Here is a 23426-nt window from a genome sequence, read left to right on the forward strand (position 1 = left end):
GTCCATCACCAACTCCCAGAGTTCACCCAAACCCATGTCTGTTGAGTCAGTGATGCCATCCAACCATCTCATCCTCTGTCATCCCCTTCTCCTCCTGCCCTCAATCTTTCCCAGCATCAGGGTCTTTTCAAATGAGTCAGTTCTTTGCATCAGGTAGCCGAGGTATTGGAGTTTCAGCTTCAACATCAGTCCAATCAATAACACCCAGGACTGATCTCCTTTAGGATGGACTGGTTGTATCTCCTTGCAGTCCAGGGGACTCTCAAGAGTCTTCTCCAATACCACAGTTCAAAAGCATCAATTCTTCGGCACTCAGCTTTCTTTACAGTCCAACTCTCAAATCCATACATGACTACTGGAAAAACCAGAGCCTTGACTAGACGAACCTTTGTTGACAAAGTAATGTCTCTGCTTTTCAATATGCTATCTAGGTTGGTCATAACTTTCCTTCCAAGTAGTAAGCATCTTTTAATTTCAAGGCTGCAATCACTATCTGCAGTGATTCTGGAGCCCAGAAAAATGTTTTAATATTTCAGGAGGGTCCCTATCCTCTCAAAAAGATAATACATTAAAAATTCTGTAGAAATGTCAGGCGTTGTAATACAATGACTTCAAGAGCACAGACTCAAGAACCAAACTGCATAGATTTAAAAGCAAACTCTGCTGCTGCTGCTGCTGCTAAGTCACTTCAGTTGTGTCCGACTCTGTGCGACCCCATAGACGGCAGCCCACTAGGCTCCCCCGTCCCTGGGATTCTCCAGGCAAGAACACTGGAGTGGGTTGCCATTTCCTTCTCCAATGCATGGAAGTGAAAAGTGAAAGTGAAGTCGCAGTCGTGCCCGACTCTTAGTGATCCCATGGACTGCGGCTCACCAGGCTCCTCCGTCCATGGGATTTTCCAGGCAAGAGTTCTGGAGTGGGGTGCCATTGCTTTCTCCAAGCAAACTCTGCTGCTACTGCTGCTGCTAACTCACTTCAGTCGTGTCTGACCCTGTGCGACCCCATGGACTGAAGCCTACCAGGCTCCTCCATCCGCGGGATTCTCCAGGCAAGAGTACTGGAGTGGGCTCATTTACTAATTGTGTAGCCTGGAGCAATTACTTAACTATTCCACGCCCTCACAGTTTTCTTATCAAACAGATGAGGTTTAAAAACAAGTAATTTTATCAACTTCACACAGTTAATATGAAGGTTTAAATGAGCTAATATGGATAAAGGATTTTCAACAGTATCTATCATCTGGAAAAAACTAATGTTAGCTTTTTGTTGTTATTATTCTTTGTTCCCCAATCCATACTCAAGTGTTTAACTGAGTTTACCAGATGGTGTTAAACCAGTTAAAGCTTATAGCCTATACCAAATACAACTCTTACAAGAAATCTTAGAGGGGGACTTCCCTGCCGGTCCAGTGGTTAAGACCTCGCCTTCCAATGCAGGGGGTGAGGGTTCAATCCCTGGCAGGGAGTTAAGCTTCCACATGCCTCAGGGCCAATAAATAAATAAACATTAAAAAAAAAAAAAAAGAAATCTTAGAAATTAAAAATTGTTACTTAGTTCATTTAAGTCATGCCAGCTATATTAAACACATAATAAGGAGTACAAATCGAATCAGTATGATCAGAAGAGTTAAACCTAACACTTCAAAGGGATTTGGAGTGTACTTAAAAATAACCCCTTCCAAGCCTCATTTCTTTCATATTCATCACAGGAATATTTTTGGTCCTGTAATTCTTACAAGAAAGGATATCATTTGGGGATATTCATAAAGAAAGAATATTTAAAGGTACAAACTGGTAGATTAAGAGAACTGATTACACTGGTTTTATATATTTACACACACACACATCATGCTGCTGTGCTGTTGAGGTGCTCAGTTGTGTCCGACTCTTTGCAATTCCATGGACTACAGCCTGCCAGGCTCCTCTGTCCATGGATTTTCATGGGATTTCCCAGGCAAGAATATTAGAGTGGGTTGCCATTTCCTTCTCTAGGGGAATCTTCCTGACCTAGAGACTGAACCTATGTCTCCTGTACTGGCAGGTGTATTCTTTACCACTCTGCATCTGGCAGGTATGTACCACCTGCCACACATATACACATTTTTTCCCCTTCTCCAGAATGATAAAGGGATATAAGAGGAGAAAAATGAGTGGACAAGAATGTCCAACAAATCGTTAAATATCAGAAAGCAAATGGAGGCAACATTAACAGGAGAAGCTAGAACCCCAAACACCCGCAGATGCCAAGGCAATTTATTCTAAAAGAAAAAAAATGACCCTTGAGAGGCTGAGAATTCGGAAGCAACAGGTTCTTTAGACTACAAAAGTGAGAAAAAAAAAATCAAAATCACAATGAGATACTACTTGATATCCACTAGAATCGCTGTTTAAAAAAAATAGAACAGAGCTTCTGAGCACGTGGAGAAACTGAAACCGGGACACACTGCCAGTGGGAATGTAAAACGGTGCATCCACTCAAGGTAACAGTCGGCAGTCCCCTGAAGGGTTAAACACAGCGTTACCACAGGATCCAGCAATTGCTCTCATAGGTATGTAACCAGTGTACCTGAAAACATGTCCACACAGAAACTGGTACACAAATGTTCACAGCAGTGTTATCCGTTAATACCCTCAATTGGAAAAAATACAAATATTCATTAACTTATAAATGGATACATTTGCTATATCCACAAAATAGAATACTATTTGGAAGTAAAAAGGAATCAGCACTGGCACATGCTCCAATATGGACGAGCTTTGAAAACATCATGCTAAGTGAAAGAAGACATCACAAACAACCACTTACTACATGACAGCACTTATATGAAATACCCAGAACAGGCAAATCGATAGGGAAAAAAGTAAACGACCACTTGCTGAGGGCTAGGTGGAGAGAGAAGGCAGGGACTGAGGAGTGAGAGCTAAGGAGGATGGAAGTTTCTTTTGACGTAATTACAATACTCTAAAATTTTTGTGGTGATGCATGTGCAACTCCATGAATATAACAAAAGCCACTGAACTATACACTTTAAGTTGGCAACTGTATGGTATGTGAATTCTATCTCAATACAACTGTTTTTCTTCTAAAAGTGAGTAACAAAGGAGAAGTTAAAACAGACAATGCAGAAATACAAAGGATTATGAGACTAATATGAACAATTATATGGCAATAAAATGGAAAACCTGGAAGAAATAGACAGATTCTTAGAAAAGTTCAATCTTCTAAGACTGAACCAAGAAATAGAAATTATGAACAACCCAATTACAAGCACTGAAATTGAAGCTGTGATCAAAAGTCTCCCAAAAACCAAAAGCCCAAGACCACACGGCTTCACAGGAGAATTCTACCAAATATTTAGAGAAGAGCTAATGCCTATCCTTCTAAAACTCTTTCAAAAAAACTGCAGAGGAAGGAACACTTCCAAACTCAATTCTATGAGGCCACCATCAAAGACAACACACACAAAAAAGAAAACTACAGGCCAATATCAATGTATTGCAACATAAATGCAAAAACATAAATGTAAAAATCCTCAACAAAATTTTAGCAAACAGAATCCAACAACACATCAAAAAGCTCATATACCATGATCAAGTTGGGTTTATTCCAGGAATGCAAGGATTCTTCAATATATACACAAATCAATCAATGTGATACACCATATTAACAAATTGAAAGATAAAAACCATATGATCATCTCAATAGATGCAGAAAAAAATTGGGGCAAAATTCAGCACCCATTTATGATGAAAACTCTTCAAACAATGGGCATAGAAGGAACCTACCTCAATACAGTAAACACCATATATGATAAGCCTACAGCAAACATTATTCTCAATAGTGAAAAACTGAAAGCAGTCCCTCGAAGATCAGGAACAAGACAAGGGTGTCCACTTTTACCACTATTATTCAACATAGTTCTGGAAGTCCTAGCTACAGCAATCAGAGAAGAAAAAGATATACAAGGAATCCAGATCAGAAAAGTACAGCTCTCACTGTTCACAGATAACATGATACTGGACACAGAAAACCCAACAGAAAGTATCAGAAAATTACTAGAGCTAATCAGTGAATTTAGCAAAGTTGCAGGATACAAAATCAATACACAGAAATCACTTGCATTTCTATACACTAACAATGAAAAATCAGAAAGAGATATTAAGGAATCAATCCCACTCACTACGGCAACAAAAAGAATTAAATACCTAGGAATAAACTCACCTAAGGAGACAAAAGAACTGTACACAGAAGATTATAAGACACTAATGAAAAAAATCAAAGATGACATAAGCAGATGGAGAGATATTCCAAGTTCCTGGGTAGGAAGAATCAATATCGTGAAAATGACTATACTACCAAATGCAATCTACAGATTCAATGCAATCCCTATCAAATTACCAATGCCATTTTTCACAGAACTAGAACAAAAGATTTCACAATTCATATGGAAACACAAAAGACCCGAATAGCCAAAGCAGTCCTGAGAAAGAATGGAGCTGGAGGACTCAACCTTCCTGACTTCAGATTATACTACAAAGCTACAGTCATCAAGACAGTACGGTACTGGCACAAAAACAGAAATATACACCAATGGAACAAGACAGAAAGCCCAGAAATAACCCCATGCGCCCAATGGTACTTTATTTTTGACAAAGGAGGCAAGAGTATAAATGGAGCAACGACAGCCTCTTCAATAAATGGTGCTGGGAAAACTGGACAGCTACATGTAAAAGAATGAAATTAGAACACTTCCAAACACCATACACAAAGGATACCATACACCAAACACCATACACCAAACTCAAAATGGATTAAAGACCTAAATTTAAGACCAGAAACTACAAAACTCTTCGAGGAAAACAGAACACTTGATGACATAAATCAAAGCAAGATCCTCTCTGACCCACCTCCTCGAGTAATGGAAATAAAAACCAAAGTAAACAAGTGGGACCTGATTAAACTTAAAGCACAGCAAAGGAAACTATAAGCAAGGTGAAAAGAATGGGAGAAAATAATAGTAAATGAAACAACTGACAAAGCATTAATTTCCAAAATATACAGCAGCTCATACAACTCAATACCAGAAAAACAAAGAACCCAATTAAAAAGTGGGAAAAAGACCTAAACAGACATTTCTCCAAAGAAGACATACAGGTGGCTAACAAACATATGAAAAGATGCTCATTATCGCCCATTATTAAGTGAAGTGAAGTTACTCAGTCGTATCTGACTCTTTGTGACCCCATGGACTGTAGCCTACCAGGCTCCTCCATCCACAGGATTTTCCAGGCAAGAGTACTGGAATGGGTTGCCATTTTCTTTTCCAGGGGATCTTCCCGACCCAGGGATCGAACCCACATCTCCTGCATTGTAGGCAGACGCTTTACCATCTGAGCCACCAGGGAAGTCCTTTATCGTTCATTATTAGAGAAACACAAATCAAAACTACAATGAGACATCACCTCACACAAGTCAGAATGGCCCTCATCAAAAAGTCTACAAACAATAAATGCTGGAGAGGGTGTGGAGAAAAACGGAATGCTCTTGCACTGCTGGTGGAAATGTAAACTGATCCAGCCACTATGGAAGACGGTATGGAGATTCCTTTAAAAACTAGGAATAAAACCACCATATGACCCAGCAATCCACTCTCAGGCATATACCCTGAGGAAACCAAAATTGAAAGAGACACACGTATCTCATTGTTCATTGCAACACTATTTACAATAGCTAGAACACAGAAGCAACCTAGATGTCCATCAACAGACGAATGGATAAAGAAGTTGTGGACATATACACAATGGAATATTACTCGGCCATAGAAAGGAACACCTTTGAGTCAGTTCTAATGAGGTGCATAAACCTAGAACCTATCATAGGGAGTGAAGTAAGTCAGAAAGAGAAAGATAAATGTTGTATTCTAATGCATATATATCTAGAAAAATGGTACTGAAGAATTTACTTACAGGGCAGCAGTGGAGAAACAGACATAGAGAACAGACTTATGGACCAGGGGCGAGGGGAAGAGAGGGTGAGATGTATGGAAAGAGTAACATGGAAACTTACATTACCATATATAAAATAGATAGCCAATGGGAATTTGCTGTATGGCCCAGGAAACTCAAATAGGGGCTCTGTATCAACTGAGAGGGGTGGGATGGGGTGGAAGATGGGAGGGGGCTTCAAAAGGGAGGGGATATATGGATACCTATGGTTGATTCATGTTGGGGTTGGATAGAAAACAAAATTTTGTAAAGCAATTATCCTTCAATAAAAAAATTTTTAAAGAAAGTGAGGAACAGAGCTAAAAGCTGGAGAATTAACTGTCTATTAGATTTGGGTAAGGCCTGCTCACACCACCAAGTGACAGTCTCCGTCACATATTTACAGTTTCTACTTAAGCATTTTAGTTCCTCATTCTTAAACAGAAGCAGACTAGAACCACCAGATCATCTGAGACAACACAGCAGGGCAGGGTGAGGGAAGACCTAAAGCAAAACAAAAACTAAAAAGAAGAAACTCCCCCTGGATTTTGTACAGATTAGAGGAATCCTTTTCTGAAAAGGATTTACATTACATGAAATATATATGTATGTATTATATGAAGCATAAAAGATAATTCATTGACAAAAACCCAACTTGTGAAAAAGAAACAAACATTCTGAAAAATTAGAAAGAACAGTAACTGATACACTGGGAATGTATTTTTGAGATGTCTTCCAAAGGTAAAGGAAAACAGAACCTAAACATTAATTTAAAAGGTCTAATATCTGAATCTAGAAAAAATGGGAATATATGAATCTATGAATATTCCCAGAATATACAGGAAAACAAATTAAAGAAATAACAAAATACAGGAGCATATCCCCCAAATACCAGCATAACCCCAAAATACAGGAGCATATCCCCCAAATACCAGCATAATGTACTTTCAAAAGACCAAGTTATATCCCTGTGAAATTTCAAAATATCACAGCTAACAATAAATATTCCAAAGTTTTCAGAGAGAAAAAGGCAAGTTACATACAAAGAATCAGACACATGAGACATCTCAGTGACAATACTGGCAGCTAGAAGAAATGGACTATCCTGCCTTTCAAAGTATGGAGGGAAAATAATTTTCATTCTAAAACCAAAGCAGTCCAGCATAGTGATAATAATGCAGATTCTAAAGCCAGACTTCCTGGTTCAAATAATGCCATTTAATAGATGTATGGCTGAACAAGCCAAATAACCTCTGTATCAGTTTTTTCATCTGAGAAGTGGGGTTGTTGTGAGGGTGAATTAATTCACAGGTGTTCACATGTGTACAACATCTGAAAAAAAAAAAAAATCTGATACACAGTTGTGTCTTAGTCGCTCAGTGGTGTCAACTCTTTGCAACCCCATGGACTGTGGCTCGCCAGGCTCCTCTGTCCATGGGATTCTCCAGGCAAGAATACTGGAGTAGGTTGCCATTCCCTTCTCCAGGGGATCTTCCCAACCCAGGGATCGAACCCAGGGTCTACTACATTGCAGGCCTGATACACAGTAGTTACTATTAAAGTGCTCTAGAGAACAAGACTGTGTATAGAAAGGGGCAAAACAGATCTCAGCTTCTCACTATAATCCTTTGGTAGTATCTGACTGGTCTGGGCACACTCACATACTATCAGACAGGAGGAGGGAATTGTGAAACCAAGTCCAGTGATAACTGCTCAGTAGAGAATAATATCTGAGGTGGGGCAGGATGGCTGCTGAGCGGAGCTTGTGGGTCGTCAGGCTCTGCCCTGGGTCCTGGCTGGGTAGGGTCGTTCAGGTCCTCCTCCTACTGCTGTGGTTTGCGGCCTGAGGAGGTGCACTGTACCTCCATATTGGGGAGATGGGAAAAAAAGTGCTTTATTGAGGAGATTCCGGACGAGACCATGGTTATAGGGAACTACCGGACGCAGCTGTATGACAAGCAGCGAGAGGAGTACCAGCCGGCCACCCCTGGGCTTAGCATGTTCGTGGAGGTTAAAGACCCAGAGGATAAAGTTATCCTGGCCCGGCAGTATGGCTCTGAAGGCAGATTCGCCTTCACCTCCCAGACCCCTGGCAAGCATCAGATCTGTCTTCACTCTAATTCCACCAAGTTCTCTCTCTTTGCTGGAGGCATGCTGAGAGTTCACCTGGACATCCAGGTAGGTGAACACGCCAACGACTATGCAGAAATTGCTGCCAAAGACAAGTTGAGTGAGCTGCAGCTACGAGTGCGACAGCTGGTCGAACAAGTGGAGCAGATCCAGAAAGAGCAGAACTACCAGCGGTGCAGAGAGGAACGCTTCCGGCAGACCAGCGAGAGCACCATCCAAAGGGTGCTGTGGTAGTCCATCCTGCAGACCCTCATCCTTGTAACCATCGGTGTCTGGCAGATGAGACACCTCAAGAGTTTCTTTGAAGCCAAGAAGCTGGTGTAGCCATCCCAGGCTTCCCAGGCCAGCCTTCCTCTCTGGCTGGGGAAGAAAGGACCTCCTGGACTAACTTCTCTCTGGCAGGAGGACTGGTTTCCAGCCATGGGTATTTGGAGGGGAGAGGGGCCACAGCCCAAGCCGAGGGCAGCAGCTTGGCTGGCTAATACTGATCAAGTGGTTGGATAAATGCCTGCCCCCTCCCCTGGGCCCTTTGCAGTAATCTGGTGAAGCCACCGGGAGCCCTACTGACACCTCAGAATCACAGTGTTACTGATCAGGGATGTGAGCCTATTGTCTGGGGTGACTGGGGGGAGGGGAGCGGGTGGGCAAGCCAATCTTCCTTTGCTACCTTGGAATTCTGACCAGATTGGGGCATAGCTGTGATTCCCTGCCACCCAGGAAACCTCACTATTCCCTCCTTGGGCCCAGACCCAGCCTGCTGATCCGGGGTGTGTGTCAATTGAGGGTGGGGTATAAGGAGCTGCAATGTGGGAAAGCAGCCCTGAGGTTGACCCCAGGTTCTTTACGTGGTTCTTCTTTTGGGGACTAAAGAAACCGGGGTCAGGCCAAGCAGAGGCCTTGGTGCTGGCTGGGGATGGGGCCTGCAGAGTCTCACTGATTTCATTTTCAGTACGTCTAAGTTTGTTACATTGGTTTCCCAATTAAAAAAAAAAAATTGAAAAAAAAAAAAGAAAATAATATCTATATGCCTTTAGCTCAAATGAGACAGAAAAATAGAAAACACAAATTTATATAGAAAGTGAACCACCTGACCAGTCAAGAACAGAAACAGGAAGTAATAAAGAGAGAATCTTGGCCTGGTTGAGCATCAGGATCAGAATAACCCAGGACAGGTGGGGTCAGATTAAAACAAAAAAGGCAATTTGTCAAGTAAGAGCAAAACAGAGTACTCAGAGAAGAGAAATTGACTTTAACCACGGTTAAATGACAAGCTTGTTCAAAGACGAGACTCACTGAGGTTTTGGGGGTTGGTTTTTTTTTTAAGGCTAAATTAAAAGCGTTTAAAATTAAAAGATAACAGGAAAACAAAAAGGAATACCAACTGAGGCAATATGGCAGATTAGATACCTGCAAACTCTCCCAGTTATGAACTGCCTAAACATACTTGATAGACTCTTTAAAAATTCAGAGTCCAGTATTAAATACAGCAAACAAAATCCAGGGAGGAGGGAGAAGGGGGGACTAAAGATCAGAACAGAAAAAATCAAAGAAGTTACTCCACAGGGGTTTGCTGACCACTAACAGACTTAAGACTTACATCAAATGGGAACAAGGGCTTCCCTGGTAGTTCAGCTGGTAAAGAATCTGCCTGCAACACAGGAGACCCCGGTTCAATTCCTGGGTCAGGAAGATCCCCTGGAGAAGGAAATGGCTATCCACTCCAGTATTCTTGCCTGGAGAATTCCATGGACAGAGGAGCCTGGCAGGCTACAATCTATGGGGTCACAAAGCAACTAACACTTTCACTTTCAAATGGGAACAAAATAGAAGGCCTTGGTTTGCGAAATGCGGGAAGGTAGAAGTGACATGGCAAAAGGATCTCTGCAGATGTGATTAAGAATCTTGAGCCAGAAAGATTATCAATTACTGGTATGAGCTCATGTCGTCACAAGAGTGTTTAGGAAACTAATACACACGCACACACACACACACCCCTGAGGGGGAGGGGGAGGGCAGTTATCCAAGAAAGTATAACAAGTTCCCATGTTTTCAGGTACAAAACTCTCAACAGTCCTTGTTCATACCCCAAGAACACTTGACAGAATAACAGAATAAAACTGTCTAGGAATACATCTTCAATTTATCTTACCAACGTATCACCCTCAGCATGCAGAGAGATCTCAAAGATGATATCTTAAGATGGGCTCACAACCAAAATTTATAAAACACCTAAGGAAATAATCACCATAAGCAGGAGGCAGCACACACACATATGTGCACATACATACACACATATGTGCACATACATACACGTGCACACTTACACAGTAAGGCCTCCAGAGAATGTTAACCCGAAAGAGAATGTTAATCCAGAAGAAAGGAAACTAACGGAATAGATGACATGAATAAAAGGTACAAAATAATGGTGGTTCATCTGAATCCAAATAGTTCAATAACTACATCAAGTGTATATACAATAAATGCCCCAGTTAAAAGAAACGTTACACTATTTTTGTTTTTAATTTTTTATTGTTGGCTTGTGGGATGTCAGCTCCCCTTTGAGGGATTGAACCTGGGCCATGGCAGTGAAAGCTGGGAGGAATGCTAACCACTAGTCTACAAGTGAACTCCCACACTGTATTTTTTATAAAATCCAGTTATTCTTAGAAGAGGCAAATCTTAACTGGAAAAAGTTGAAAGTAAAAGAAAGGGAAGGATATATTCTGTATGTTAACATGTAGTATATTAATGGTATCAAGACAAAATAGGCTATAATTTTTAAAAACTCTAGGGCCAGAGAGTATTTTATTCCATACTAATGCTGTCTTTCATCAAAAACAGTTTTACATGAATTTACTCAATGGAGGTTTTATAATTTATACTTTGCTCTTCGAAAAGAACAAACTAAAAACATTGAGAAGCTTTCATGCCAAGCTTGGAAAAGGGAGGGGACAATTTTAGAAAAAATGAACACGTGTGACTGCACATAAAACTGCAGGTGGCTAGAAAGGAAATCAGCTCAAAGGAAATATAACTAAAAATAGGCTTAGAACAGCAGTCTAATGCCTTCATTTGGATTTTCAAATTACTTCAGAGCTAAAATGCACACAATTTGTTTTTAACCAAGAGGGTTATTTTAGAAATAATTTCTGCCATAATTAAATACATTTATTTATGTGTTAGAAGTTCTCAAGTACCACTTGCAACTCAGAGACCAAAGGATTTTTAAATGTGCAGTGATCTTAATAGCAAAATACAGCACAGTTAATCATTTTTGACAAGTTGAAATAAAAATTCCTATGACAATAAATTTCGCTGGATCTCTAACATAACAAAACATTCTTAGGGGTGTTATGCCTTGATGTGTGTCGTGCCAGATTCTTTAATAGAATTCCTCTATCTTTAGATATTATTATGAATTTAGAAGCCCTAATGCTAGAAACACTTAGAAAAAGACTTAAAAGTAAAAAAGTTTTCTTAAAAAAATTAAGACAATGAAAGTGGTTTTTAAATAGGAAGCTACTGCCTCCAAAGTCTCTTTATCACATGAATTTACTCATGAAGAAACATTAAACATATTCATACCGACATTCTACAAATTAACTGGTCTATAGTTTTCAAAAGTATCAAGGTCAGGTAAAGTCGAGCGTAGACTGAGGAACAGTGGCAGACTGAAGAAGGCTGAGGAGACAGGATAACTAAATGCTTCTGAACCGGCTCAATTTCCCATAAAGTTACTGAACAAACTGGCAGACTGAAGTAGAAATTTGAGTAGAGAGTAGTAATATATCCAAGTTATTCACCTGATTTTGATGCTCATATAACAGCTATGCAGTAGCATGTATTTGTGTCTAGAAAATACACACCCAAGATTTCAGGACTGATGGGGCACCACAGCAGCAGGTTATTCTTAAACAGTCCGAAACAAAAAAGTTCTTTGTCCTATACTTGCAATTTTCTGTGAGTTTAAAATTGTCGTTCCTTCCCCTCCAAAAAAAAATTTTGAAGTCATCTTTACTACTTACAAAAATGAGAGCAAGATTTTTTTTTAAAGTTCATTGATTCAGAGGTATTTAGCAATCAATGTTCCATTAACCTATGAAGGAACACAACCAAGGAAAATTTCTCTAAGATAAGGATACAATGATTTTTTTCCCCATCAATTGAGATTAAAAGGGGACAGGCCCCATTCAAAACTGTAACAAATTCCAATAGCTCTGAAGTCTCTTGCATTGAGCTTCTCTAAAGATATACTGTGACCTTCCACTATAATTTCCTTCCCTTTTATTTGTTGAAATTAATGGATGCATGCATGCTAGGCACTGGGATGATCACAGCAGAACCCCGCAGAAGGCAAAGGAACAGGACAAATTAACTAGGTAATTCTAATAATAAATGCTTTGAAAGGGAACTATAGGATGCTGTAAAAACATCAGCAGAGAATTCTAATAATATGTGCACAGGTAGGAGACAGGGCAGAAAGGGGCATTGGGAAAAATCACCCTTTAATAAAATTCAGGGTAAGACCTCAATGATGAGTAGAAGGGACGTGACCACATGAAACACGCCTTTAACAATATGAGTCATGTATGCAGAGAGACTTTTATCCCTAGAACTTAAAAATCCTAGATGGGTTAGTAATAAGAAATAAAGCCAAAAATAAAGGCAGGTGCCAGGCCTCTTAAAGAACCTTAAATGCTGTTAAAAAGATTTTAGGATTTTTATTCTTGCAGTCCAGTCACTAACCTCCAAACCGTTTTTACTGTTCATCCTAATTTTAAGTCAAGGCTTACACAGAACCTCAATATGTAATATAAACAAAAGCAGCACTAACCTCGCTAAAGTATAAACAGAGTGCTCTAGAACTTCATCAGATGAGCCTCCTGCTTCCCTAAGTGAGAGCAAAGGCAAAAACAGGAGAAAAGAGATGGGCCCAGTATGAGAAATAACAAGCTGGGCTGCATTAGCCAGACTTCCAATCAGAAACTGGTGAAATATTCCAATTAGAAAAATTCAAAGACCATTTATAACAGAGGGACTAAACACAAAGGAATGGGAAGGGATAGGGAAACAGAAGTAGGTACAGGAGCCAATGTTCTCAGCAGGAAGAGCTAAAATCCTAAATCCAAAAGGACAAGGGCAGGAGGATCACCAGAATGAGGAGGAAGAAGTCACCCAGACAGGGCCACCTTGAGAGGAACATGGCCTTGTCCTCGAGACAGCCAGTCCACTGGGAAGAAACCAGGGTAATAAATGTTCTGCGCTTTCCTTCCTCACTGCTGCTGACCTGCCCGCATCCACACTGGCTGCACTCCCTCTGAAGCCAGAAGTCGCAGATGCCCATGGACATAATCCATATGGTAAGCCTCCCAGGACAAAGACCAAAGGGGAGAGAAAAATCAAGGAAGATCAAACAGAAGCTACCTGTCATATAGCAGCAGGCACAGAAGTACTGCTGCTGCTGCTAAGTCACTTCAATAGTGTCCAACTCTTAGCAACCCCATAGATGGCAGCCCACCAGGCTCCCCTGTCCCTGGGATTCTCCAGGCAAGAACACTGGAGTGGGTTGCCATGTCCTTCTCCAATGCATCAAAGTGAAAAGTGAAAGTGAAGTCGCTAAGTCGTGTCTGACTCTTAGCGACCCCATGGACTGCAGCCTACCAAGCTCCTCCGTCCATGGGATTCTCCAGGCAAGAGTACTGGAGTGGGGTGCCATTGCCTTCTCCGACAGAAGTTACTAGGAAAGATCAAATGTACTCTTCTGGAACCAATGAAATGCTTTCCACAAGGCCAAGGCAATTAAACTGAAGGTGAAGAGTGACCAGGAGTTAGGCAGAGGAAATCGAGTACGTACCCATTCCAAGCAAAGGGACTGGCCACAACAAAGGCACGCTGCTAAAGCACTATGTGAATGAGGAGGTGTGAAGCCAAAAGTAGGGAGGGCAGGGAGAGACAGAATGAAGCTAGAGAGGCAAGGGGAGACAAGACTGAGCCTATGTTGATACCATCAACCATCCAGCCTTTGTCCTGCAGGCAAAGTATAAGAACTGACATGATACCACTTGATAGAGGTATTGGTGCGTTTTTAATGAAAGTAATAGGCAAAGAGATTTTCCTCTTAATGGTAAAAGTCAATTCTCACTCTTACTTATTGACCGGCTCCTGCCTGGCTGTTTCACAAGAACTCCAACACAGAGTCCAAGTGTGGAGATGAACGCAGACACTGATAATATCTAATTAAAGGACCTACTCCATTTCAGCCTCTTAATTCTTCATACTTGGACTTTCTCAGGGAATAAGCGGGCAAAAATATATTTGGTGATCACAATGAGTACTATATTTAAGATTCTGAATCAAATAATTCAAAATTTACACTAAGGTATGTTCATTTTCCTTTGAAATGGAGAACTTTCTAAACACAACAGTGGTTAGTTCAGTTCAGTCATTCAGTCATGTCTGACTCTGCAACCCCATGGACTGCAGCACGCCAGGCCTCCCTGTCCACCATCAACTCCTGGAGTTTACTCAAACTCATGATCATCATGTCGGTGGTGCCCTCCAACCATCTCATCCTCTGTCATCCCCTTCTCCTCCTGCCTTCAATCTTTCCCAGCATCAGGGTCTTTTCCAATGAGTCAGTTCTTCGCATCAGGTGGCCAAAGTATTGGAGTTTCAGCATCAGTATCAGTCCTTCCAATGAATATTCAGACTAATTTCATTTAGAATGGACTGGTTGGATCTCCTTGCAATCCAAGGGACTCTCAAGAGTCTTCTCCAACACCACAGTTCAAAAGCATCAATTCTTCAGTGCTCAGCTTTCTTTATGGTCCAACTCTCACATCCATACATGACTACTGGAAAAAATTATAGCTTCGACTATACAGACCTTTGTTGGCAAAGTAGTGTCTCTGCTTTTTAATATGCTGTCTAGGTTGGTCATAACTTTTCTTCCAAGGAGTAAGCATCTTTTAATTTCACGGCTGCAGTCACCATGTGCAGTGATTTTGGAGCCCCCCAAAATAAAGTCTGACACTGTTTCCACTGTTTCCCCATCTATTTGCCATGAAGTGATGGGACCAGATGCCATGATCTTCGTTTTCTGGATGTTGAGCTTTAAGCCAACTTTTTCACCCTCCACTTTCACTTTCAGCAAGAGGCTCTTTAGTTCTTCTCCTTTTGCCATAAGGGTGGTGTCATCTGTGTATCTGAGGTTACTGATATTCCTCCCGGCAATCTTGATCCCAGCTTGTGCTTTATCCAGCCCAGCGTTTCTTATGATGTACTCTGCATATAAGTTAAATAAGCAGGGTGACAATATACAGTCCTGACGTACTCCTTTTCCTATTTGGAACCAGTCTGTTATTCCACTGCTGCTTCTTGACCTGCATACAGATTTCTCAAGAGGCAGATCAGGTGGTCTGGTATTCCCATCTCTTTCAGAATTTTCCACAGTTTGTTGTGATCCACACAGTCAAACTCTTTAGCTTAGTCAATAAAGCAGAAGTAGATGTTTTTCTGGATGTCTCTTGCTTTTTTGATGATCCAATGGATGTTGCCAATTTGATCTCTGGTTCCTCTGCCTTTTCTAAAACCAGCTTGAACATCTGGAAGTTCACGGTTTACGTACTGTTGAAGCCTGGCTTGGAGAATTTTGAATATTACTTCACTAGTGTATGAAATGAATGCAATTGGGCGGTAGTTTGAGCATTCTTTGGCATTGCCTCTCTTTGGGATTGGAATGAAAACTGACCTTTTCCAGTTCTGTGGCCACTGCTGCATTTTCCAAATTTGCTGGCATAACTGAGTGCAGCACTTTCACAGCATCATCTTTTAGGATTTGAAATAGCTCAACTGGAATTCCCTCACCTCCACTAGCTTTGTTCATAGTGATGCTTCCTAAGGCCCACTTGACTTCACATTCCAGGATGTCTGGCTCTAGGTGAGTGATCACACCATCGTGGTTATCTAGGTTGTGAAGATCTTTTTTAGATAGTTTTTCTGTGTATTCTTGCCACCTCTTCTTAATATCTTCTGCTTCTATTAGGTCCATACCATTTCTGTCCTTTACTGTGCCCGTCTCTTTATGAAATGTTCCCTTGGTATCTCTAATTTTCTTGACGAGATCTCTAGCCTTTCCATTCTATTGTTCTCCTCTATTTCACAAATGATTAATCCTCATTCACAAAAGACTGGATTTTTAAAAGTGCCACAGGGTAACTTAAAGTTTCGAGGATCTACTCCTTGTCAGACTCTAAGGGAGACCCTAGGGACAAGACACAGTGATGAACCCAACAAATGAGGTTTCTTCATCATTAAATTTACCTCTAAGAGAAGAAACAGGCATTAAATAGGTAAACACACAAGACACAATCACAAATTTGCCACATGCCACAAATAAAAGCAACAAGGAAGAGGTGGGAAAAAGTATTTCTAGATTTAGAACAAAAATATCACTGTTCCTTTTTGCAAAAGCAACATCCAAGGATAGGAGACAAAATCAAACCACAATGGACTGACACATATATATGTTTTGAGGAAGAAAACTGCCACAAGATGACAGATTCAAGAACTTAAGTCTGTGAACTGTCAAGAGAGAAAAGGCAGTCTCTCAAAAGTTATGGCAAGGAAAGCTTTTTTATAAGATGGAGGGAAAATGCTGAATGTTGATTAGAGGGCTAATGCAAGAGAAGCCGAACGCTAAAGGGAGAGAACAGATGATTAGCTATGACTAATAATGCCAACATTTTATATCCAGGTATTAGGCTAAATTCTTTACATGCAATTCCTTATTTCGTCCTTTAAGATCAGCACTATTGGGCCAACTCTGCATACGGCAAAAGTAAACACAAAAAAGTTAGGTAATTTGAACAGATCACATGCAGGCAGAACTAGTATTCAAACTGAGATCTTTATGAGTTCAAAGCAGACTATACCACACTGTCTCATTCAAAAAATACTTTTAAAATCATCTCTTACATGCCAGTTAACTATGTACTGAGGATAAAAAGATGAACAACTCCTGGGGCACAATCAGCACATGGTACTTACACAGGATGCTTTTCACCTTTAACGAGAGGAGGGGGAGACAGACATGGACCTCAAGTCACTGATACCAGGGGGAACGAGTAAGAGGGCATAGCACAAAGAGAGCAGCAGTATCTACCCTGAACTAATCAGTGAAGACTTCAGATGGTGCTTATGTTAAGCAGAACAGAGTCAGAACAAAGTTAATGCCAAGTAAGACAAACAGATTACAGAAAAGAGGCACAAAATTGCATGCTATGTTTAGAAGACTTCAACAAGTTGAGCATGGCAGGAATGTGATGCAAATTGGAAGAGACCAGACCAAAGGGCCTTTTATACCACACTAAGACATCTGAGGTTTAAAACCATAGGAAGCAAAATACCATTTCCAGGCTTTGAAACAAGACTGGCAACTGTAAAGACTCAGCAATTGACTAGGAGGTTCAAGTTGTAGCCTGAGGCACAGCTTACAGACAACCAAAAGGTCAGAAGATCTGCAAAGAAACTCCCAAACTAACCTCTTATTATCAGACCAGAAAAAGGAAGGCTCCAGCCTCTTTTTAGAAAAACGTAGCCTTTATTCTAAGTTAGATGAGAGCAGTCTTCAGTTATTACTATTAATCAGGACAGAACTAAAACATGGTTTGGGCTTCCCAATGGCTGGGAAAGAATCCGCCTGCCAATACACGAGGCTCTTCCCAATCCCCAGGTTGGGAAGATTCCCTGATGAAGGAAATGGTAACCCACTCCATATTTTTGTCTGGAGAATTCCAGGGACAGAGGAGTCTGGTGGGCTAAAGTCCATGGGGTCAAAAAGAGTTGGATACAACTCAGTGACTAAACAACAACAAAACTATGGTTTAGCCCAAACTTTGTTATTAGTAGGGAGGGGTTTGGAGGTTTGCTTCCTCAACACCCCAAAGAGATTATCTGAGGCAGAATGTGGGTTTGGGTGATTCATTTCTCCAAAAAGCATATTGAACAGAGGCAGGATAGCCTGCTGTCTGCCTTGAAAGTAAAGAACAGAGTCTTCAGTTTTCGAAGGATACTCCCATCCTCGCTTCAGGGCTGAATCACATCAGTCTGCCATCTGACAACGGTGAGGGAAGATGGATACTCTTTTTTTCTGCTCGGCATGCTGCTCTGATTCAGGACTTGTACATTTCCCACCAAGCAGATAAGAGAAGCAGCAAAAGGATACAGCCACTCCGCTAACATAATGCAAGCCATTATTCAGCTTCATCAATGAAAACAAATCAGAGAGAAATGAATTGTAACTTAGAACTTCAGATTTATCTTTCAAAACTAAGCTCCAGGTACATTCCTCATTCTAAACAAACAGACATCCTAGTCACCGTGAACAAGTCATCATGACTTCGTCTAAGAGCATTATCTCAGACTGGAATGCATCTGTACTCCATGTCCGTATGATCAAATACACAGACTCCCATCAAACCCCAACTTACACATCACTCCTTCAATGCCACCCAAAAGACATAAGCAAGGGACTTATTTCTCTATTCAAATGTTTATTAACTATTTCCAGGTATTGTACTGAATAGTATACAGACCAATCCTTCCTAAAGAGAAATTTTAACAAACACTTACTGAATGCTTAGACTATGACAGGTTTAGTGCTAAGTTCTAGAATTTTTTAAATTAAATAACAATACAATCTATTGCCTTTCAAAAACTCCCTTACTACAGTAAAAAAACATACATAGTAAATGTAGCATTTAGGTTAAATGGGTAAGGACAAAGAAAGAAATAATTAAGACCAGAATGAAAATCAATTTAATAGATGAAAGTCAATTCTACACAGACTTTGCTTAAAAATGAAGAGGAGGGAACACTGTCCAATGTTATTTGCTAAGGTCGGCATTATACTAATACAAAGCCACAGACCAGTAATCACTGGGATGTGTGTTTTACCACACACACACACGCACATGCACACACAGAATAGTCTTACTGAACTCAAAGCTAAAGTTGAAAGTGATAATGACCAGTCAGTAAGAAGATGAGTAAGGAATCCGTATTTCCAGGCTACCAACCATGCTGCTAGTTAGTTAGATGTGAATTTAAAGTTTTTTAACAAGCTGTTACCTGTGAGATATGATTGATGGAAGACTCCATTCTCCGAAGCTGAGAGGCTTGGATGTCCAGCAGCTGGAGCACATTGTTAGCCAATGCATTTATTTGATAAGCGACACTAGCTAGGGATTGGGTTGTATAGGCTTTGGTCTCTTCTAAAGCTTTTCTCTTGTCTGTAGCCTGAAATAAGAACAAAAAAGCCCAATATTTATTTTGGTTAACATTCATCAAACATCTGTTCTATAGAAAGGCAGCATTAGAATTATATTTTTTTAATAGAAAAGCCCAACTGAATCAAAGAATTTACCAGACCAGTTTGATGAACCACAAAGCACTCCTCTGTCCCTAATAAACAGGTGCCTCAAGTCCTGCTGGCTTACTCTCTGCCTGCCCTGACCTCCCCATGGGTGCCCTCAAGGCAAGCTATGAACCTCCTCCAGGACCTGTGAGTAATAAATTTCTCCATTTCACTTTCCCTTACAGTCCTTTGTTGAACTTTGAGCTCATCATCCATGACACCCCAGGGCTCTACTTAACAAATGGTAACTTAACAACAACAAAAAAAATCACAACATCCACTAGTACAATGATAGGGACTAAATCCATTCTACCTTACAATCCTGTTTACATCAATGAACATCAGAAATCCAAACCACTGTTAACCATTACAACCAAGCTTCTCATCTCCACAAAAACTACTATAATCTTATGACCCTATCCTTTACCCATCTGTTTTCCCCAAACTCCAGTGCAGTCAGACAGTAAGAAATGTTTAGAGACCAAGTTCAAAGCTAAGTTCAGAGAAAAATTCAAAGACAAATGATAAACTCTAGGAGGGTGAGGGAGGGGATGAGTGGGGAGCAAGCAGGGTAGCCAGCAACTTATATTACAATTAATATAGAATCTAAAAACGAAATGGCCAAGGATAGAAAAAAATGAAACAGATCTAACAGTTCAAAAAAAAAAAAAAAAAGGCAATGCAACCACTCTTAACCGTGTTTAATAACATTCAACCTTGCTCATCATAGAAAAGAAATGCAGATGCAAAGTAATATGAGAATATTTCTCATCTATCCACCTAGCAAAAATTTAAAAGCAGGACAAGGTACTCTGCAAAGTTGCAGGGAAAAACTCTGATAACACTCTCTGCTGGTGATATCCAGCAAAATTACATACAGGCTTATTTTTTGTCCCAGCAATCTCACTTTTAGGAATCTCAAAGAATCACTGGCAAAAATATATATGTAATTATTCATTACAGCACTATTTGCAATAGGAAAAGACTATAAACAACCAATACAACCACTGATGGGGGATTGGTCAAATAAATTATGGGATCTCCAAACATTAGGGTACTACACTGCAGTAAGAAGTAATGTTGAGAGATACTGTTATTACCACCACACCCAATCTCCAGAATATTGCTAAGGTGAAAAAAAAATGGTTATAGAATGCTACAACTTATGAAATGAGAAAAGATACAAAAACATATTCCTTTACTTTTTAAGAAAAAACGATAAAACATAACATCTTTAAAAAATAATTGCATATGCGGCCAAGGGTCAATAGGTTGGCAAGAATATGGATAAGATTCTTTAAACATATCTTGTTTTCAGATTTGCTTTTTGCAACTATGCATACAATTTACACAATTATAAAACAAAATTAAATTTTAAAAAGGAATTCCCCAAAATTAAATGTCAAATTAATCAAATGAGCATCCAATTAGTGGCTTAACCAGAGAGGAAATATCCTACAAGTGGCTTCAAAGCACAGTAGTTTGATTGTACATTTCTAATGGGGTTTATCCTTAGGACAAAAACAATTAAAAGAGGAAAGAAAAATACTGACTCTGTTTTCAGTCACTTTATTGCTGATGGTAGTTTTGGAATTATTACCCAGAGACTGCTGTTTGTGTGGTGGTGGTGTAGCTTAAAGCAAGTCATTAAATATGTTTAGGTCATTGAGAGCTGAGATTTGGGGCATAATTCAAAAAACATTCTGATGTAAGAAGAAAAAACCTGTAGTTCTGCATTTAAGCTGAAAACATTAATCTGAACTTAATTTTTATTGTATCACATTTTATATATCAATATCCAACAAAAAAAAAGCCTAAATGGTGACTGTAGTTGATAACACTGTACTGTAAAATTGAAATTTACTAAAAGGACAGACCTGACATGTCCTCAGCAAGGGGCGGGGCGGGGGGGTGGTGGTGGCGGGGAGATACACATGAAGTGATCCATGTGTTAACTAAGTACTGTCAATAGCAGATACAGGTGCCACTTCCAGGCCTAGACATAAAAGCCTCCCACTCGTGTTCGGATGCAATGGTTACAAGTAAAATGCAGTCCTACCAAAAAAATTCGTATAATGGCATCGCCGACTGGATGGACATGAGTTTGAGCAAGCTCCAGGAGTTGGTGATGGACAGGGAGGCCTGGCGTGCTGCAGTCCATGGGGTTGCAAAGAGTCGGACACGACTGAGCAACTGAACTGAATCAAAAAAATTAAGTTGTACTTAACAGAAACCATTGTACACTGTTTCCATTTTTAAATTTAAAATAATTAAAATTAAATAAAATTTTAAAATTCATATTCTCAAACTAGCCACATTTTAAAGAGCTCAACTGTCATGTATGGATTGTGGCCTTACTGGAGAGAGTGCAGCTCTAGTCACAGTTAATTTCCTCTTTAAACCATGGATTTAAAAGTTAAGTCTGCACAAGAATTACTGTTTTCACTTATTTCACTTAAGTTTAGTGTTCAATAGTTGGTCTCCCTCATTCTTTGATACTTTTTCTGTATTAACAACCAAGCAGCCTTAATATGTCCGAAGGATCACACAAAATGGATTATAAATCAGAAGACTTCTCACAGAGCTAAAACAGACATCGTTAATCAATTACAACAGCCTTCCTCCAAAAGTCTAAACACTCTTAACTAATCACTCTAGGAGCTGACATGTGATTGTAACCAATCTGCCGTCCCTGTCTTATGCCACTGATGAAGTTTGCTTAAAATGGAATAAACATATGGCTTTAAAAGAAAAGTTAATTATTTAAAAGAGCTAAACTCAAAATAAATAGTGTAGGCCAAGAACTTAACAGGAAATTCCTTAGATAACTGAATTTTCTCAACAGCCCATATATAAAACTGTCTTCTTCCTCCCGTATCCACCTGTGGAAACCAAGTTTTACTGAGTTAAGATCTGCTTGCTGGAGGAAAGAACCTTTTCAAGCAGTACCTACTCCTATTACATCCTTTCCCTGCCCCTCAAGGTGACTAAACAGGCAAAGTAAGCTCTTGTTTTTCACTGTTTAAAATGGAAATGATGATGCTATAAGCAATCTCTCTCATACCCATATATTTATCTTTGACCCCACCTCCTCATCCTCGTTCTCAGCTTCCACCTATGACCAGAAGAAAAACCTCTCTCCCTCTATTACAGCTAAGTACTTGAAGCCCAGAAGAGACAAGAACATCCTCACCATAAGTGTGCTTAAAAAGTAATACATTCTGGGTGAAAACAAATTACAAATTACATTTTTGCCTTTTTTTAAAGAGAGAGAGAAATTTACAAAATGAATGCATCATCATGGAAATGGGCCTTACTAACATTTTAGTATAAGTTCTTCAAGTCTCTCACGTACATGTGTTTATCTTACAAGAATGTAAAACTAACCCTACTTTTTTCATTTAAAAATGTATGATGAGCATTTCCCCATGTGCTATTCTTCTATTACTATTCTTTTTCAAAAAAAGAATTTTCAATAGCTACACAATAATGGCAGTAACTGTTAGCTGACTGTTCTTTTAATTCCTCTAATATTAAGACCCTGATTTTAATCAGGACATCAACGTATACAGATTCAAATCCAACTTCCTCTAAATAACCAAACAAGAGGTGGCATTATTTCCAAACATTAACCTCTAAGCTAACGTTAAGAACACCATTTCTAAGTTAGGGCCCGACTACTGAAAGACCTGGCACATGTCCTATAGTACTAGCCTGTCTAAAAACATTTCAGAAAACAGCTTAAGTTAAATTACAGCGCTCTTTTTCTCACTCACCTGAACCCTTCCCTACACTCTAACAGGAAGATCGGAAAATTATGCTTGCTCTGAGGAACAGTCTCTCTCCATGTCTTAACTGCAAGACATAAGGCTTCCCTTGTGGCTCAGCTGGTGAAG

The 23426-nt window shown here is 39.9% G+C and overlaps 2 protein-coding genes across 13 annotated transcripts in view; one reads left to right on the forward strand and one right to left on the reverse strand.

Annotated features, from left to right (window-relative positions):
- Nucleotides 1-23426, reverse strand: part of ABI1 (abl interactor 1) — an 86086-nt gene that overhangs the window by 37012 nt on the left and 25648 nt on the right. For all 12 annotated transcript variants that reach the window (XM_040248450.1, XM_040248457.1, XM_040248452.1 and 9 more), the window contains exon 2: nucleotides 19245-19412. In XM_040248450.1, the coding sequence (XP_040104384.1) occupies nucleotides 19245-19412 (168 nt within the window). The remainder of the gene's footprint in view (nucleotides 1-19244; nucleotides 19413-23426) is intronic.
- LOC120869265 (transmembrane emp24 domain-containing protein 9-like) lies at nucleotides 7729-9123 on the forward strand. Its single transcript, XM_040248469.1, has one exon. The coding sequence runs from the start codon at nucleotides 7905-7907 to the stop codon at nucleotides 8346-8348; it is 444 nt and encodes a 147-aa protein (XP_040104403.1). The 5' UTR covers nucleotides 7729-7904; the 3' UTR covers nucleotides 8349-9123.

The sequence above is a fragment of the Oryx dammah genome, unplaced genomic scaffold (genome assembly GCF_014754425.2).
Source record: "Oryx dammah isolate SB20612 unplaced genomic scaffold, SCBI_Odam_1.1 HiC_scaffold_10, whole genome shotgun sequence".
NCBI lineage: Eukaryota > Metazoa > Chordata > Mammalia > Artiodactyla > Bovidae > Oryx > Oryx dammah.